General features: G+C 45.2%; 1 protein-coding gene across 1 annotated transcript in view; it reads right to left on the bottom strand.

The window, feature by feature from the left end:
- GMPR (guanosine monophosphate reductase) overlaps positions 1 to 16,717 on the bottom strand; it is a 35,658-nt gene extending 18,941 nt beyond the window's left edge. The window contains exons 1-6 of the mRNA XM_032182111.1: positions 16,589 to 16,717; positions 12,045 to 12,164; positions 11,259 to 11,342; positions 9,429 to 9,602; positions 3,221 to 3,302; positions 753 to 859 (exon numbers count right to left, since the gene is read on the bottom strand). Coding sequence (XP_032038002.1) covers positions 753 to 859; positions 3,221 to 3,302; positions 9,429 to 9,602; positions 11,259 to 11,342; positions 12,045 to 12,164; positions 16,589 to 16,675 — 654 coding nt within the window. The 5' untranslated portion in view covers positions 16,676 to 16,717. The remainder of the gene's footprint in view (positions 1 to 752; positions 860 to 3,220; positions 3,303 to 9,428; positions 9,603 to 11,258; positions 11,343 to 12,044; positions 12,165 to 16,588) is intronic.
- Between the last annotated feature and the right edge of the window lie 2,005 nt (positions 16,718 to 18,722).

Here is an 18,722-nt window from a genome sequence, read left to right as displayed (position 1 = left end):
GTGGCTGGGCACACGGAAGCACACAGGACTTTTGGGTGCTGTAGGCTGCAGCAGTCAGTCTGAGACCATGCTGACAGATTTATTTTTTCCATGTGAAGCGAGTCTGGTCTTGCTGGTAGGCTGGAAGCTGCCACAAGCAGGCAATGCACCTGTACCCTCTTTCTTCTCCACAGGTTCAGTATTTCCCCAGGGCTTTGTGAGAACATCAGTAGCAAACATGCCAGCTGTGCTCACCCAGACCCACCTCTGAAAAGCTCCTGTTTTTTGCAAAAAGAGCTCTGTGAAGTTGCTATCTGAATCCATCCAGCTTCCATGGCATAAATGGGCACGTATCATTTCATCTTGTGCTCCCCTCTACTGCCTGCCTGTCACTCAGTCCCACTCTCTGGGGAAAGCCGTGTTTACACTTCACTCATTTTTCAGAAGTCTCTCGTAGGAAGGAGTACTGTTTGCTTCAATATGAGAACACCACCAAGCTTCTTATTCTGTTCACGTAGCAACACACTCCATTCAGGGAGTAAGCAGCCACTTTCCGAAGGCACAAAGAGGAGTGAGGTGCCCAAGTCTTTTTAAACATTACAGCAAGTTGTTTCCTTTGCATTTAAACCTACATTAACCCAGGAGCTAGTATAGGGGTCAACGGGAGAAGAGAGTAAGAGAGCCTTTAACATGCAGGGTACTGGACTGTTTGATTCTCCTGTTCCCCAACAGTTTGCACAGGGGGAATCTGAGAGCAGATGTTATTTACTTACAGAGATGATATGTCCTTTCAAGCCATGTGCTGAGTCTGCACACTCAATAACAGCACTTAGCTGGGGATAGCCCACCCCCGTCTTAATCCGAGTGGTACACACAGAACCTAGACAAGAAAACAAGAGGAAAAAACATAGCTGGTTAGGCTGACAGGAAAGAAACTGTTTGTTTTCTTTGTCTTGTGGAAAAAAAATGTGGTTCTATCTATATTATTTTTCCCTTCATGGAGTCTCTATTGCAAATTTTAGCTCCTCATGGATAAAAGGAACACATAGAAAATTCGTTTTTGAAACGCTGTCACACCAGTTCATGGGATCTGTAATCAAGGTGACTAACACTACCCCTTCTTCTCCAGGGCCCCAATTACCAGTTTAAGTCTCATCCATAATGTTTGCTGCTGAGGGAATTACTGCCTCATGGGAAGGAAAATCTGACCGATGTGCCTAAAGAGAAGGGGGGCACAGGGACCTGAGTCTCAGCTTCAGTGAGGCATAACAGCAGCTTTTAATATCTGAATATTTCTTCCAATAAATATTTCTATTTATCTCTTTTCTACGTCTTTAAAAATAATTCTCATGAAAAAATCTGTGCTTTTATCTTCTCTGTGTGTGTGTGTGTGGAGATTTTCCACAAGCGAGAGAAATCCACCTTGAGCTTAACATTTAAAGCAGAAGTATTTGGTTGATCACAGTAGGTGGGAATAGAAGTAAATCAGCACACAGCATTTAAAAACCAAGATAAATAACACTCAGAAAGCTGTATAGCGTAACATTACAGGAAATGCACTAATTATATTTGATTATTACACTACGTTATATACATATATATACATATATGGTGCATGTATAGATATATAAAAAGGGGTATATATATATAAAAATAAAGGCATATATTCAAAAACCCCACTTCAAGCACAGCTTAACATGATAACACGGCTATAGACCTTCTGGAATTCCTTCCCCACTTTTGTAGTCAAATTAGAAGTTAAAACAATGACTACTTTTTGGCAATTCAGGTCTTATAATTTAGGATATAGGCCATAAAGGTCTGCATGATAACAAGAAAACAGATTCTAAACTAAATGCAGTGAAATCTCTTCACCCAACTGGTATCTAGGTACACTTAAACAATCAATAAAGTAAAAGTTTCCAATGATCTTTCAAAGAGCTGACAAGGTGTCAACAGACTTATTCCTGCAAAGTAGGATGAAAATTAATTTTAAGACCATCTCCACAGAGTAAGTACGTACTTATATCCCTAATGCTTTACGATAAATAATTGCCATATCCCAAAAGATAGACTGTTACCTGGGAGAGAGTCTCAAGAGCTACACCTGCTACCTGCATTTTTGGATGGTCAATGTGTAAAGAAGGCAGGTCTCCAGGGAGGACTATGCAACATTTACTCCTAACTGCTTCTACTGTGAGGCTATAAACTCCATTTCTTCTTTTCTACCTGAACTTTCCTGTGACAATTGCACCTCAACATCTCTGTTGCTTACTCTTCAGCTATTCTGCAGTAGTTATTGCTGTTTGCTGCCTTCCTAGGCGCAACTGCAACCTTCATTACATCATTTGCTGTGCTCAATTTATCCATTCATGGTCCATAACCATTTGCCAATATAGAGTAAACAATTCATCTGCACTGCACTGGCTGATCACAGCTATACTGCCAGTGGTACGTGCCAGACAGTTTAAATCTAGCCCCAGCTGCAACCCGTGAAGAAAATGGCAAGAGAAAGGAGCACATGAACAAATACACAAGGGAGGGGGGAGAAGAAAATGAAAGACAATATAGCACTACGTACCAAAGAGCAGTATTAGGGAAGGGATGGCAGGAAAAAGACTGAAGTTTGTGGTCCTCTCATTTATCCATAGGAATAGACAACATTAATAGATAGTGACTGATAGCATTAACGAGCATCACAGCTCCTGGGCAGTATTAACAGGTAGAGGCAATGTTATCCATACTTCACACTTACTTAATGCCTCTTTAACCTTGAAGACATTGACAATATGTGCAACCTCAGCTTACAACACAAATCAAAAAGCTATTTAGAAACCTGTCTTTCCTTGGTAGGAGGAGATAACTCTGAACACAGTATCCTCTGAGCTGTACCTGGAATGACTCGTGATTTTTTCAACAGGTTGGAAAAAGTGTTCCTAAACACAATACATATCACCACTGATTATGTCAGCACCTTAGGCAACTCAGTGCTTCCAACAATAGGCATCATAATTTCCAGAAAATGTAATATCTAACACATTGTAGTACATAACATTATCACCCTGCCCATGCATTTCTTAAATCAACTATGGGCAAGGGTATTGTTACTTTATTGACCTGAGGGGGTCTAGGAATCCTAATGGACAAGCAAGCAGCTGCAGCATTATACACGGGTTCCATCTGGGCAATTCCTCCATGAACGTTACCATAAATCACCCTTTTTTGACTGGATTTGACTTACCTGGTCCAATACCCACTTTAATAATATCTGCTCCAGAAAGAATAAGTTCTTCTACCATCTCTCCTGTCACCACATTGCCTGCCTAGACAGAAGGAACAATATCACACATACGGGAGATTTTAAGACTAGTGCAGTAAAGACTAATTGTGGTACTGTAAACTGCTACCCAGATCTTTTACTAGTTGAGCTATGTAGCCAGGAAGAATATAGTTCACCATACTGTTCACTGTGCATGCTGCTGACATGAAACAGATCATACGTTCTGGAGGCAAATTAATTTCACGATTGGTCCAGTAAGCCTCGACTGTAAGGGATGTTTGAAAACCATCTGCTTTGGATTTCAGCTCTGTAGCATGTCTATGTCTGTCCTGTCTACAGCATGTTCCTAACTAGCAAAAACTGTACAAAATAAACCTACAATAAACCCGTGTCCAGTTGCTCGTATCACCCATTTAAAGCCTGTATCAAGATGGTAATTCATTTGTAGAGAACTGAATTTAGCATCTAGAGATGTTCAGAAAACATTTCAGAAAAACAAACAAACAAACAACAATACTTCAGGACTTGGCAAGTGTTTGTAACAGTACTAACATGCAGAGCAGGAGACAAACCCTAAAATCCTTACTTAATATTTGCGTAGTTTTTACTGAAACAAAACACCTGCTGAAGCCAACAGGAGCTACCCAGGGAATGTTGGTCAAGGCCTATGCTCCACTTACTGATTTTTGTCTTCTAATTCACCATTTATTTATTTTTAATGAATTTTACTTCCCCCTTTCATTAGCCTGAAACAGCTGGCAAGCCACCACCTGAGGCACTTAAAAAAAACAATGATACTTTTAGGCAGCAATTTGTGGTGTATGACACAGGACCACTTAACTTTTCTCCAAACTGCGTGATATTGATTTAAAAAATAAAAAAATAAAAAGAATAAAAGAGAGCTGTCGGGAAATAAAGAACGTGTAATAGGTACTGCATTTCCAGCTAAGTGCTGCTTCCTTTCTGCTCAGTGGCAATTTGTTATACTATACTAAGTGATGCACATGCCAAGGCGGGGTGACAAGAGAGCATGCCACTTATGTTAGAGAAGCAGTTACACTGGGAAGGCAGGTGACTACCCATGCAGCACACTGTGACCTGGTGCAATACTGGAGTACATGCAACGGAGTGATAAGCACGAGCAAACAGGGGCTCCGTGAGATTTAGAATCAAATATATATTTAAGTAAAACAGCAGTGTCTTCTTATTAGCAGAGCACAGCGGGTTGTCAAACTGTCTCTTCAGAAATGCTAACCAGACGTTTAATGTTAAGTTACTGCTAGAGAATGTTGTAACTGCATATGTTGATTCAAAATGCTCATCCTAGCAGGGAAAAGCACTTATGTCCCCATTACACATTTTTTTCCTGGAATGCATATGCACACACCAGTGGTTTCAGCCTTCTTGAATCTGCAGATCCCCTACAAACTTTCAGGGAAGACGTGGAGCTCTACATAGCAGGCTGCAAGCTGCTGATGACAGGCTTCCTTCTCTTAGATACCTTTTCCAGACCTCAGAGAGGACAAAAAGCACTGCCAGAGAGATACAGCTATCTGCATGTGAAAGGGCCCTAATATTGCAGCTGAAGAGCAGAGAAAGCTGTTTTCTCGCATCTGGATGAACTCTGCTTCCAACGAAAGCAATAGCTGTTTTACCACTGAGGCCAGCATGACAGCTGAGTAGAGGCAAAAGAGCTTTTGAAAGGCTGACCAGCATGATAAAGCCACACGACTAAAAATGATAAATAAATAAATAAAAAGGTGAATATAAAAAGGTTGAGACTGAAGAGATGAAATCTCCTTAAAATTAAACAATAAAAAGTAAAGTAATTGGAACGTGTACAAAGAAGTCACTATGGCCCATGTTTTTTGTAGTCTATTTGGGGAAACAGCCAAGGAACATAGTAATTGGTGGGTGCACTGTATTAGCAAAAGCCACACTCACCTTAATGTACCACTGCATTACTCATCTGCTGCAGAACTGATTTTCTTGAAAGAGATATGCCCTCCTAATTACCCCACTGCTAATCTAACTTTGCCACTCCCGGCAGTAAAATAATAGCATCAGTAGCAACTGAGAAGTCCCTGCAGCTCAGGTTAACCAGCATGCTTTCAATGCGGCCAGTTATTAGGAGCAAATTGCCCTGGCTGCGGGCCTGGCCTTACACACTGGGGATGACATTTGGCAGTACCATCCCGCAGCCTGAGGTTTCGGCGAGCGTCAGCCCGGCTCATTCCAGCACTGCCCCAGGATGACCAACCTGGGGGTCAATCCCAAGGGAAGTCCTGGCCTCAGGAAAGTCAGAGGGAGCTTCGCTGCTGATTTTAACGGGATCAGGATTTCACCTAACAGGATTATAAAGGCAACAGCTTCCCTGACAGAGATATAAAATTAGTGAACGCAGTAGGGTAGAGCCTCTGAATTTCAGGCAGGCATTTGATACTGTGCTTCATAAAAGCCTGCTATAAATATCAACTCACACTGACTAAGACAGGAACACTGCTGCACTGATTGAAGGCTGCTGACAAATGGCAATGGATCAAGCTGGGGAGAAGAGACTGTGACAACAGTTCTCAAAACTTTCTTCTTGTTTCCTAGAGGGAAAAGCACAGTCTGTGCCTCCACGCTATCAGGAACGTTGCCAAAGGACACTTCCCACCCACAGAAGCAAGGGGTGCTTTACAGTAAGATGGAGAGATGATGCCCTTTGCTAGGCTGGCCATCAGGTGGGCGTTTGCACTCAGTAGTGCTGTGACTGACCCAAGACAGCCCTGGCAGCATCCCTGTCTTTGACCCAGGACTCCAGCTGGCCCCTAACTCTGGGACTCCAGCCCAGGTGAAAACACCACAACTGTTTTGACTCTGCTGCTTGTTGCAGAGATAAACCGGGAGGCATCTGCATGGCTTCCTCCGACCAAATCCTGCCTCCACTGTGGCCCAGAGAAGTTACTGTCTGCAAGGGGAACAGTGGTTTCTGGCCCCTGCTGTTTCTCTCTGCTCCTGCTTTGTGACTCTGCGTGCTCCTGCCCCAGCCTTTTCCTTCCTGTTACACTCTGCTCCCTTCAGCATGTGTTGTTGTTTTTTTTTTTTTCCTGTGCAATGAACAGAGAACACTACAAAATTGAAAAAAAAATCAAGATAAATATTTGGCAAAGCTGGCTGGCACAGATATTTTAGCTTGCTAAACAGACCTCCAGTAAAATGGAAGAACCGTACCACCAATAATTACATTAATAAACGTGGACTATGCTTACGGTAATATAAAGGCTCTGTCCCTCCATCATGAATGTCTACTGAAATTTTGCTTTGGACTTCAGTGCGAGGCACAGCCCAAACACATGATGCTGTGGTACAGCAGAGCACTCCACTGAACCATTACTCTTCATTCTGAGGACCAGAGCCACATCTGTGGGGCACTCAGGAGACTTGAGTTCTGCTTCTTCCTTCATCTTCCATCTAATGAGTAATTTAAGGCAAGTCATGCTGTCTTTCTGTGCCCCTGTTTGTGTTCCCTGTCCTTTGTGTTTCACAGAGGAATTGATCTTTGTAAAGCAGTATGAAAGGCAGGAGTGAAAAGAGCTTCTGTGAGAGCCAGGCAGAAGAAAATAAGGTAGCGTGATTATAAAAGCAAGTATTTAAAAAAAAGGAAAAACATGCTCTTGAAAAGCTGTTACACAAGACACATCCTCCATCTACGCTGGAGCATTAGCCCCAGAGAGTAGCACGTTAATCACAGCTGCCTTGCACATCACATTTCAGCCTCAGAGCTGAGCCCATTACACGGCCCCTGGGAGCACATATTCCCTGAGACCCGGGGTTGGGTTACTGTTTTGTACTGCACTGCAGCTGACTGTGGAATGAATGGTCGTGCTGAGGAAAGCAAACAAGACAGCCTGCAAGGTCCCGGAGATCACTTTCAGCTATGAGAAAGCTCCTTTATTTTTATACCTTGTATTTAACTGCTAACCCTTTTGTTTGAAAGCCACAACAGCAGAGAGCATACTGCAGGCACAGCACAGAGACATCAAAGCAGCCAGAGAACAGGTAGCAGCAGGACACGTCTTCCAGAGTACCATAAAAAAAGAGCCTAGATGAGCTCCTGCATTTCAGCCAGGAATAGCTTCAGAAGGCCATCTTGGTGCAGGCTGTGAGGTAACCTTGCTTGGAGGTGGGGTAGAGGTGTGCCTGCCTTGCTGAATCGGAGACTGCCAGCGACTTCACGGACTCTGCAGGCCTTGGAAAATGGAAGGGTTTTCAATGCTCCATGTTTGTTAGCGTGCTTTTAGGAATGGAAATGTATCCCTGAGCAGGAGATGAAACACGTGAGCCATGCTAAGCCATGTTAAAAGAACAGAGCCACGGTCGGGGAAGGGCTGTAGATGTGCTCAAGCAGGTGGTGCTGTCAGTAAGAACAACCTTAAGTCACGGAAGCAGAGAACCCACAAAGGTAGTTTAACAGATGTGGGAAATGGATGAGATTGGCTTAAGGACCTTGGACTAAAATTTGGGCTTGATAACTGACTTTGGCACTGACAGCTGTGCCTTTGGGGCAGCTCACCTTGGTTGAGTTCCCTCAGCCAGCAAAGTCAGCAGTCTGTGGGGAGGTGTAGGAAGGGATGACACATTTTTCTCTCCACTCTTGACAGGGAAGGGAAGAGGGTTTTTTGTTTGTTTGTTTATTTGTGGTGTGTTTGTTTTGATAAACTCTGTTGTTTAAGACCCCTTTCTCCCACAACACCTCAAGCCAAAGACACTGGGGTAATGACATAACTAGGGACACTACTTCAAACCCAAAGCAAGGAAACAGCTCCTTCCCTCACTGCTGTGAGCATGAAGCAGCCACCTCAAAATGCCCACAACTATCATTTCAAACTTTCAAAAACTCTCCCCAGAGTCATGGGAAATACGGACCTACCAAAAAGTCTGCTAGGAGCTGTTGAAGGATGCCTATTTATTAGCACACATTAACCCAGAAGCCCCCAGGCACTCCAGACCATTTCCATCCTCCAGTGCCACCACCGTTCAGCAGGCAGGAACACTGCCTTCCTCTGACATTGGAGGAAGGAACATGACCTTCCCTGAGCTGCTTGAACACGCAGTTCCCTATTGAACCTACTCAGATTGTGCACTGCAGACCATTTTTACTCTGCATTTATTTTGTTGTGAGCAAAGTTTTATGGCTGGCATGAAAGAGTAGGAAAGTGTTGCCTAAGCACATCATTTTTTTGCTGCACTGGTGTGAAGGAAGTTTGGTAGCCTCATTAAGAATCTGCTTCTTATTTGAGAATTTCTGCTATTCCACAGAAACAAATTCAGACTCATTCCTTCAAGAGCCCTGGGAAACAAGCAGGAGAAGTATGGCTCTAATGCAAGCAGCCCCATGCTGATGCAAACACCCTACTCTCAGAGCAGAAGGAGTATAGGGAGCATGGCATTAGCACTCTGAGAAAGGATAGGAGCACCACAGAGGGGGCATGAAAAGCTCTGGCACTGACTATTTTGCTCCCTCATGACCCCATCCACAATTGCACAATTCCCCTATGATTCTTATCATCAGCAAGGATTAGTCTATGTTTAGCTGCCTTCTAGTGATCTAATAGCTGGGAACAGCGATCGGCCTCAATTGACCAGAAATGTTGGCACATTCCCACAGCAAACCTCAGCTTGGAATCACCAGAATAAACCTACACACGCTTTATCATTAGAGGTTGCCTCTGGTGTGGGAAGGAGGATGTGAGCCGCAGAAAAATTGGATCCACCCCGCCTGCCATGCCAACACCAGGCTGCTGTATCAGAGCACACACTGAGCATTCCCACAGAAGTTATCAGCAGTGGAAGACTGACAATGCCAACATCTTATCACACAGCCGTCATCTGGCTCAGCCAACATCTTGCTGAACTGAAAGGGGAGATGAATAGAGCTGCCCTCTCTATTCTCAGAAGGATATCAGTCCACATGTATTTGTCTGGAAGACAAAAGGTTCGAGCCAGGCTTTTATCTTTTTTATTTATTTATTTTCTTGTTCTATCTCCCCCCCCCTTTATTTTTAAATGAGGACTCAGAAATTGTTGGAGCTACCATAGAGACTCTGATGCCTACCAGCCAAACTCTGGATCCTGTCCCCGGACAGAATTCACACACACCCTCCACCCTTTTTTACACACTTACCATAATGGTGTGATTTGGGAACAGGGCGCGGACAGACTTCACGAACTCCACGAAGTGTTCCGAATAGCCATTTGCCACATCCAGGCAGATGTATCTGATAGGTGGGATGGCCTCTAGAATACTTGTTAACTTGTCCAAATCAGCTTTGCCACTACCCGAGCTTGCTGCTACATGCTGGAAATACAGCAGGAGAACAAAGGGGAACATGAAATTGTAAAAACTGGATTAAATACAGACTTTGTACTTCTTCTTCCACATAGTCTTGTGAGGACTTCAAAGGAAAACTGTGCTGGAAACCAGTGAAAGTCTTACTATATAACATGAAATAAATGCCTTCCTGGTAATACCAATTTATTACCTCCGTTTTGTTTACAGGCTCTAAAATGAAGTAAAATTAGTGTTTTATGAGCTCTTGATTCACAAGCTCCTTATCATAGTCAAATATAATTTACCTGGGATGGATGAAGGTTCTGCTGTTCTCAGATAACACAAACACAGAAGCCCTAACCTGGTATATGTCTAAGAAAACAGTGGCAACATTCAGAGTACTGTCAGAGCAGGATTCAGCTCACCAAACCCTCCCCCCAATCTACAGAAGAACACAAACAGTTGAGCTTGGAAGGGACCTCTGGAGATTGCAGTCCGAGCCCCTGCTCAAGCAGGGTCAGCTACCACTGAAAACAAGCAGATTGCTTCCTCCTCTGTCTTCACATGAGTTCTTTCCAACAGCAAAATAGTTTTCACAGCTGTTGGCCCACAAAACCTCTGCAGAAATCCAAGGTCACAGAACAAGTCAGTATTTAATCACTAGGAGAGCCTACTCCAGCGATTACGGACCACAGAGAGCTATCTAAGTGCCAAAGTGTTCAGGCACAGGATATTCCTGGGATCACTTTCTACCCTACAGTGGCAAATAAGGAACCCTGACAAACCTAAGTGATAGGCTGGCTCTCAGACAATCCTGTAATCAATAGTCTTTATAACATAACTGCGAAATGAGGCAAAGGTAAAAATACAGCTGTGTTGTATTCTTTTCTGTACAGGCCACATTTCAAAACTGTGCTGAACACTAAGGAGGAGGAGAAGTGGTTAGATAACACTCTTCTCCTGCCTCTCCTGCTGTATGGTCCTGCCAGAACGCAGAAGAAATTTGGATACGAACAAGTCTGAACCTACGTCAGCATTTAGATCTAGTAATCAGTGTTTCTCTGCACTGGTTCAGGCTAGGACCCTGTGAACAAGAGGGGCAGCACAGCTAGTAGCAGTACAGTGTGAGCTCTGGTGCAAGGAGGTGAAGGAAGGACACGTGTGCTCTGACAACTTCCAAAGCTTGTTCCTGCTTGGGCCCAGCACCCGGGCTACTCCAGCCCACAGGCTCTGGGTCTGTTTTCATACCTGACAGCAAAGACCCTGCCTACCACAAGGGCATGCAGGGCCAGTTCACTGCCGGGTTTCTTGAGGTTATCCATATTCGTGAGCTTTGTGAACTTGGCCTTCTCCATCACCAGCACTACCACAGCTGCCACCAGAAAAAGCCTAGCAGTTGGACCTCTTTTTAGCTGTATCCTTCTTGTTTGTTTAGGATATTGCTCTGTTTCCCTTCTAGGCACATATAAACTTGGTTTTTTTGCATCTTAATATTAGCACTTCATAATGAACTCACATAGCCTACATTTTAAACCAGGACAAGCCACTTCCCTGGATGCATTTAAGAACAGCAAATATCTCCAATCCCCCAAACCTCACTTGACAGTATTCCCAAGGGACCCCACTGTATGCGAGTTCAGAACAGAGCAATAAACCATAATAATTTACAGTACGAAAATGTACCTCAAGGCATTCTGGGTGATTGGCAGCAAACAGCTTCCATTCTTCCAGGGAATAATGCTTGTGAATTGCAGTGAACATTGCATGCTAGCAAAAATAAGAAAACTGATATTAATGTCCAAGTTAGCCGTCCTTCCCTCAGCTGTGGCATAACAGAATATCAGAAATTCCCACTGTAAGTATAGGGTCATCTTGCTTGAAAGAAACAGCAACAGTGAAAAACAGTGAGTAAGGGACCAGGACCAACTCCAAATTGCTCTTCAAAGGTAGCTTGGTTGGACAACCTTTCAGGACCAGGCTTCTGACATTTTTTAATAGAGCTGTGGTCAATATTTTGCATGTGTTTACGCACTACAAGAGATTAAGGCGAGGCTTAAGGCTAGAGGCTTATTACCCAGAGACTCCTGACTGCTGCAGCTTTATCCAGGAACCTACACTTTCAAAACCCTTCACAGCTAACAATATTTTTCTGGATAAGCACACAATATACACACGAAAAACTAAGCTCTAGAGGTTAGTGGGCTCTAGCTCACCTGAGGCTGAGCTAGGTCCAAGGTGTGACCTTCCCAGTAAACATCCCCACTAAAATTATAAAATCTGGATCCCTCTCTCTGGGCAACTGTATTGTTGTAAAAGCATAGCTGCTTTTTGACAGGAAACCTTCTTGCTCTACATTTTATAACTTCTCACGCTGTATTCTTCAACAATCAGCTAAAAATGAATGAGGCTGTTCACTGCCACCCACCCACTCGGTTCCCAACCGTTGCCGAAATGAGAATCGAGACTTACTTTGGCCATAACCACGGCCATTTCAAACGTCCCCACAGTGTCCATGTTCGCCACTATAATGGGAATTCCCGTGTACGTCTGCTTGGAGTTGCGGAAGGTGAAGGTGCGCGTGAGGTCAACCTGCAATGGAAAGGCATGTGTTCTTATCAGTAATTGATTGTAACATAACAAAAGTTTTGCCATTGACTTCAGTGACAACAGGTTTGGACACCGATTCTTAATTTTCCTCAAGCTTCCCAATCCTTTCGTTCCACTACTGCTTCACTAAATTTCATTTACTTGTTTTGTTACAACTTCTGCCCTACAAATAACAGAGAAAATACATATATGGAATACTGTTTTCTGTGTTAGAGAGCTCTTGCTGAAGAAAAAGAGGATCAAAATTAAAACAAAACCAACCAACCAAAAAAAAACAGAAGGCAGAGGGGTTTGTTAGAGACAGATAAGGAAAGAAACGAAAGGACAATGGGAACTGTGGATTATTTTATGTTCTTAAACAAGAAGTAACATCAACTGTTTGTGTGGCTGCCTGAGAAATGAGAGGTGAAATCCTAACTCTGCAGGAGTCGGAGCTGGAGCTCTGCTTGATTCCAAGGCATAGAGGGATTCGTCCCATTCTTTCATGTAAATGACAATATAATAATTCAAAATCAAGCTCTTACTTTTGGATATGGTTGCCTGCTACTTTTGCCAAACAATATGAACAATCATACCCTGGCTTATTAAACCAAAAGGCAGTTAGTTTCTAAGTTAATTTCTTACAACTGTGCAAGCCTTTGTCTTCAAAGCTGTTTCTTCTTCAGCATCCTCAAATGACTACGATAACATCAGGCATTTTGTTCATATGCAAGAGGTAATATCAAAGCTGCATCAGTTCCCTCTGGTCTACTTAGCATCTCACAAAACAAAAAAGAAATCTAAGAAATGTGCAACAGTAAGATATTAGTTTAGTCTCTGAAATAGCACAGTGAAAATGAAGGCTCTTCCATAGTTCTGATCATTTCTCCCTTCCTTAATCCAGGAAGGCTCAGAGACCTGGACTGAACTGAAACCCATCACCAGAAAAGAAGCAATATAAAAAAGAAAGGACTTTGATTATATATTTACAGCATATTTTGAGCTTTGTCATATTGCAAGCCACATTCTGGCTGATTAATATGGTGATATTTTTATTACTGATTTGAGAGAAACAAATCAGTGCCTCAGTGACATATTATGAAACAGATTCTCACTTTGTATAAGCTCATAAGGGCAGGGTCACTTCGGAGGACAGTCTAAGATAAATCTTACTGGAGACTTGCCTTTCTTCCCACTCACTATCAGAGAAGCCCACTTCTCCACCCATCACTGCTGACATAACATTCTTATGGCAATTTCAGCTGCAGTTAGTGAGGGGAAATAGTATGAGGAAGGCATTTCATATATTTCATTCATTAATTTATTTTTTTTTAATAATATAATTATTAACAAGAAGCAAGGGGGAAAAAACTAGCATGCAAACAGTCCTACAGAGACAATAGCACCAGAACAATCACCTTACATTAATACAGAGGAAAAAGTCCCTTTCATATGACCTGAAGATGGAAGAGTATGTTTAAGAGAAGACTGAGGCAAGATGCTACACAGGAAACACAAGGCCCTTACTCGCAGTGATTCTCACTTCCGCCTACTGTAACTTTTCATATCTGACTTCCTTCAGCCAACCAGCTAGATGGATCTCATGCAATTATCCTCACAAATGATAATACTGTGCAGGCAGGCATCTGTGTGGGATAATTGCAGGGCTTCCACTAATGAGGCTTTTATTGTACAAGAGCAGGAGAAATGCCACACAGGCATGGAGACATTTATAGACATTTATGCGGTGCCCTAATTCTCCAAACAGCCAGTACCAGATGTCTGGGATGGGAACAGAAAAACCAAGGCAAGTTTTGAAAGACTCTTTCCTTAGCCTACCTTCCCAGGCCCCAAGAAGCTGGTGTTCAGGCCAAAGAAAAGCCAAAGGTCTTCTCCAACCCACTGTGCTAAGTAGCCACTCTTGGACAAAGAACTTGCCTGGTATTTTTTTTGAATACATTCATAAATTTAGCCTCTCTGATATTCTACAGCAATGACTTCCAAAGCTGAATTATACCTTACATGAAAAGTATAACCTTTGCCTCCTAAGTATATTCAATGTTTCCTGCCTTGTTTTGTGAGAAACAATCAGCACCCACTTCTCAGTTTCACCTTTTCCATTCCACTCTTTGTGGGCTCCTGGTATATTCTTCTTCTTCTCCATACTGGATAGGCCTGTTTTTTTTTTCTTCCCTCATGTTGAAACCAGTCAATACCGCTAATCACCCTTGCTGCTATTCTCTGTAGCTATTCCGGTATCCTATAGCTATTATGATATTCTTGTGAAGGGACCATCAGAGCTGTGTACTCAAGACGAACATACCAAGTATTGCTTAGTTCCTCGAGTCACATTTTTGACCTCCTCTTTGCCTTTTTGAATGCTGCTGATGCTTCCAGATTCACAACTCCAAGATCTCTTTTCTGAGTGGCAACAGCTAATTTATAGCTTATTGTTCTATGCATTAGGAAAAAACAACTTAAGATTCTAGGATTGCTCGCTGTCATTCAACAACAGTAAGTGTTCCTTCAGAAGAAAAATTAATTAATTAAATTTATTAACTCCTACCTAGACCTTCAAAAAGCACTGAGACGTTGACTGGTCTGTTAAAGCTTCCTGGATTCATTTAAATTTGCAAATTAATGACTAGGAGACTAATGAACTAATGACTTGTCTGGTGAACTTAAATGGGACAGCTTGCAGAGCCTAAGTCCAAGGGTATATGAGCACTGAGCTGCCACTGACAGACAAGGCTGTGCCCCTACAGTCTCCCACTCCAATTATTGCTTTAATCAATTTTAGACTTGAATTCAAATTTTAAGATTTCTGGTATCTCTCAGAAAACGCAGTGATGGATAATACCGTGCACAGAACTGCAATCAAGTATCATCACAGCAGACCCAGAAGAGCTGCAAACACCCCGAATTGCCTAAGAAGCTGACTTAGTTCCAGCTACTGCAGAAAAAGCTAGCCTTGTGCAAAATGAGGCATTCACACCAAAAAAGCAAGACGCTTGCTGATAAAAGCTTCAAAGCAGCAGCTTGCTGGGTAACAGGCACTGTAGTGTGCTGCCTCTGTTCCTCTGCCAGCACTATTTATTTATATTCTTGTTCTGAGGCAGACTGGGGCTGTCCATTTCAGATCCGGCTCTCGCTGTTTATCCCTGTTGCTACAGCCTCAGTGATGGTGTCCCATTTCTTAACCTTCATCAGCTTTCACTGACCCCTCTCATGACACGCACTTTTTCTGGTCTGAAATGCTTTCACCAACTCATGGCAGCCCCCTGCTACAACCCTGCCGTAGCGGCTCACATTCCCCCTATCATTTTCCCTTCCCGGCAGCCCTGCACGCCGCTAAATATACAAAGCGCTGTGCTGGAAGCAGGAGCGATGTGCCACTCGCTGGAGCACAGCTCCACCTGTTTGCCAGGCCAGCAAACAGGTGACTTTTTAATAAAATAAAAAAAAAACAAAAGAGGGGCTGGAGGTGCTGAAAGCAAATGGCCAGCAAGGGCCTACAAGCCTGATGAGCGGTAACCGCACACGAGGATGCGTTACTCAGCCTGGATGCTGTTACTTGTAATTTAAAGAGGGCTCAAGATTGACCTGAGGTTATGTTTCTCTTAAGAGGGTCTCCCTAATCTTACACTTTCACAAGGTTACGAAAATGTGTTGCCCACCAGCACAGCCACCCCTGCTTCCCACCCCAGTCTTCTCTTTCCACCCCACCTGATCTGCCTCAGCCTCTCTCCCCACTCTGCTTCCCCTGCAGAAAAGCTTAAATCCCCTTGCCATGCTGCAGCACAAGGCACAACCCTCATTAGTCAAACCAAATCCTTCCCTAAGCTTGGGGTTACCTGAGGTAAACGAGACGGCACTTTCACTCCTCAGGCAGACATTTTTTTGGTGGAGGCGACCCCCACTGCATTTTTGGGGGTCTTTCCTGACCTCTGCTAGAAGGAGCTACAGGGGTACCCTGCTATCAGCCACCAGAGCCTGCAGGGACATGGAGCCCTACCCGGGCTGGCAGCAGCAACAGGGAGATGTGGCCCCAAGCCTTGTGAGGGACAAATCCACCCCGGCCCCCCCACCCCCCCCCGGCTCCCCGCAGAGGCACCTGTCGGCAGCAAGCAACGCCCCCAGAACCCCCGACACCCCTTTTCTTTCATTTTTTTCTCCTTTTTTTTTCTACAAAGAAGCGGCGTGGCCCCGCAACCCCGTCCCCCTCCTGCCCGGAGCGGCGGCACCCACCCGCAACCATCACCCCCCCGGCACGCAAAGGGCGTTTCGAGCGGGGAGGGCACTGCGACGTTACACCGGGGGGATAAAAATAAAGCGGGGAGGGAAAGAAAGGAGGAAGGAGGGTTAGAGGGAAGGCAGAGAGGGGCTGAGAGCCAAAGGGAAAGCACGCCGGGTCCGGGAGCCCCCACCTCTGATCTGCTTTTGAGGCTGCTTCTTTTGGGTCTGAGCAGGACGTCTTTAAAGTCCAGCTTGAGGTCTGCGTCCACCCGGGGCATCTTGCCTGGGAGGGGGGGTCAGGCTGCAGCAGCCCCAGCTCTCCTGCCGGCTCGGCACGGCTCGGCACAGCACGGCAGGGCTGGGCTGGGCTGCACCGCGCCGCCTGCAGAGCCGCGGCGGCCAAAGCCCGAGGGCCGTGCACGGAGCCTATTTATAGGGCGCTTTATTAGGAGCGCAGCCGGCCGCCCCTTGCCCCTGCTTCTCCGCCGGGCTGGGCGCTGGCCGTGTGTGTGTGTGTGTGTGTGTGTCTGTATGGCAATGGGGACGGGGATGGGGACGCGGTGCCCGCCTGCAGCTGCCCGTGCAGGGCGAGGCGAGGCGCGGGCACCGCCGGTGGTTTAAGGGCAGAGCAAGGGCAGAGCAAATGGCGCCTCCGTGTGCCCGAGCGGCGTGCAGCCGGCCGGCAGGGAGCCTGCCGGGGGCTCAAAATGTGCCGACATTTTGTCTCCCCTCCCCTTTTCCGACACCCCGGGGACGGTGGCGGGCCCATGGCCGCCGCCTCGCCCTGTCCGGAGGCGGCCCTGAGGGGGATGCGGCCATATGGGGTGGTGGCGCTCCCCCAGTGTTTTTGGGGCACAAAGTTTGCCTTACAAAGCTTTTGGTCAGCTTGGGTGGTGGAGCGGGGCCCGCTGCAGGAGCCCCCAGAGCTGGTCCCGAATGTGGCAAAGCACTGGTGCCTGTTTTCTGCCTTAAAAACCAAAAACATGCAGCTGGCTGGTCACAGGAGAGCAGTCACACCGCTGGCCACCGTTAAATTCTTATTTTAGTACACGTACAGGAAGCTTTTGCTCCCCGTTACACAGAGAAGCCTGATCTGTGACTTCATATTATTTCAATGCAGCAGGAGGTTGAAAAACCCCCATAGCAACAGAATTGGGCATGCTGGGTCCAGTCCGCATCAGCTAGCACAGGGACTGATACAAGGGTACCATAGGAGAGGACTCACATGGGATCTTTGAGACTAATAGACCTTGAGATTGGTCTATTTAATTATGAAGTCAGTTGGTAGTTAGATTTGGGCTTCTTTGCAAGAGACACGCTTGCTCAGAGCATTATCAGTGACTGGAAACTGAAGCAGGGGAAGATCGTTGGTGGCTTCCCTTCCTCAGCCGTACTGCACGATGAAGTAGTGCTTTCTTCTTTATCTAAAAGCTGCACACATTCAGTCAACACCCTGCCTCCAACAAAGCTCTTTTATACCTCTGTGTCCCAGTGTCCCAGCTAATTTAATAAGACTGAGCACGAGGCCCAGGCTTTACACAGAGGACAGACATTTGGGTGCTTGCTGTTTTAATGTCCAGGTTTAGAGGCCTTGGATCAGTCTTCTACGAAGCCTTGAGACTTCACAACTCCCCAAGATGTTCCCTGAGAGGCTGGCATTGTGGCTGCTTCCCACAGAAATGTGTGGGTGAAACAGGACCCTTTACAATCAGTCTCATCAGTTTAACAAAGGCTGTTCACTTGGTGGTTTCTCCACAGTTCAGCAATATGAGAGCTAATAAAATTTATCCTTTAGACAGATACCACATCTCCCACCATTTACACATAGAATCACAGAATGGTTTGGGTTGGAAGGGACCTTAAAGACCATCCAGTTCCAGCTTCCCATGAGACCAGGCTGCCCAAAGCCCCATGCAACCTGGCCTTGAACATTTCCAGGGATGGGGCATGCACAGCTTCTCCGGGCAACCTGCACCAGTGCCTCACCACCACTAGATTCTTCCTTATATCTAATCTAAATGTACCCTCTTTTAGTTTTAAGCCATTACTCCTTGTCGTATCACTGCTCTCCTTGTTAAGAGTCCCTCCCCAGCTTTCCTGTAGGCCCCCTTTAGGTACTGGAAGATTGTTATAAGGTCTCCCCGGAGCCTTCTCTTCTCCAGGCTTGAAACCCCAGCTCCCTCAGCCTATCTTTGTGGCCCTCCTCTGGACTCATTCTAACAGGTCCACGTCCTTCTTGTGCTGGGGGCCCCAAAGCTGAACACAGCAATCCAGGTGGGGTCTCACGAGAGCACAGTGAGCACCTGCACCTCCCTTGCCCCGCTG

Source organism: Aythya fuligula, chromosome 2, assembly GCF_009819795.1.
Source record: "Aythya fuligula isolate bAytFul2 chromosome 2, bAytFul2.pri, whole genome shotgun sequence".
Classification (NCBI taxonomy): Eukaryota; Metazoa; Chordata; class Aves; order Anseriformes; family Anatidae; genus Aythya; species Aythya fuligula.
The sequence above is the reverse complement of the archived record's forward strand: the minus strand, read 5'-3'. Positions and strand labels throughout refer to the sequence as shown.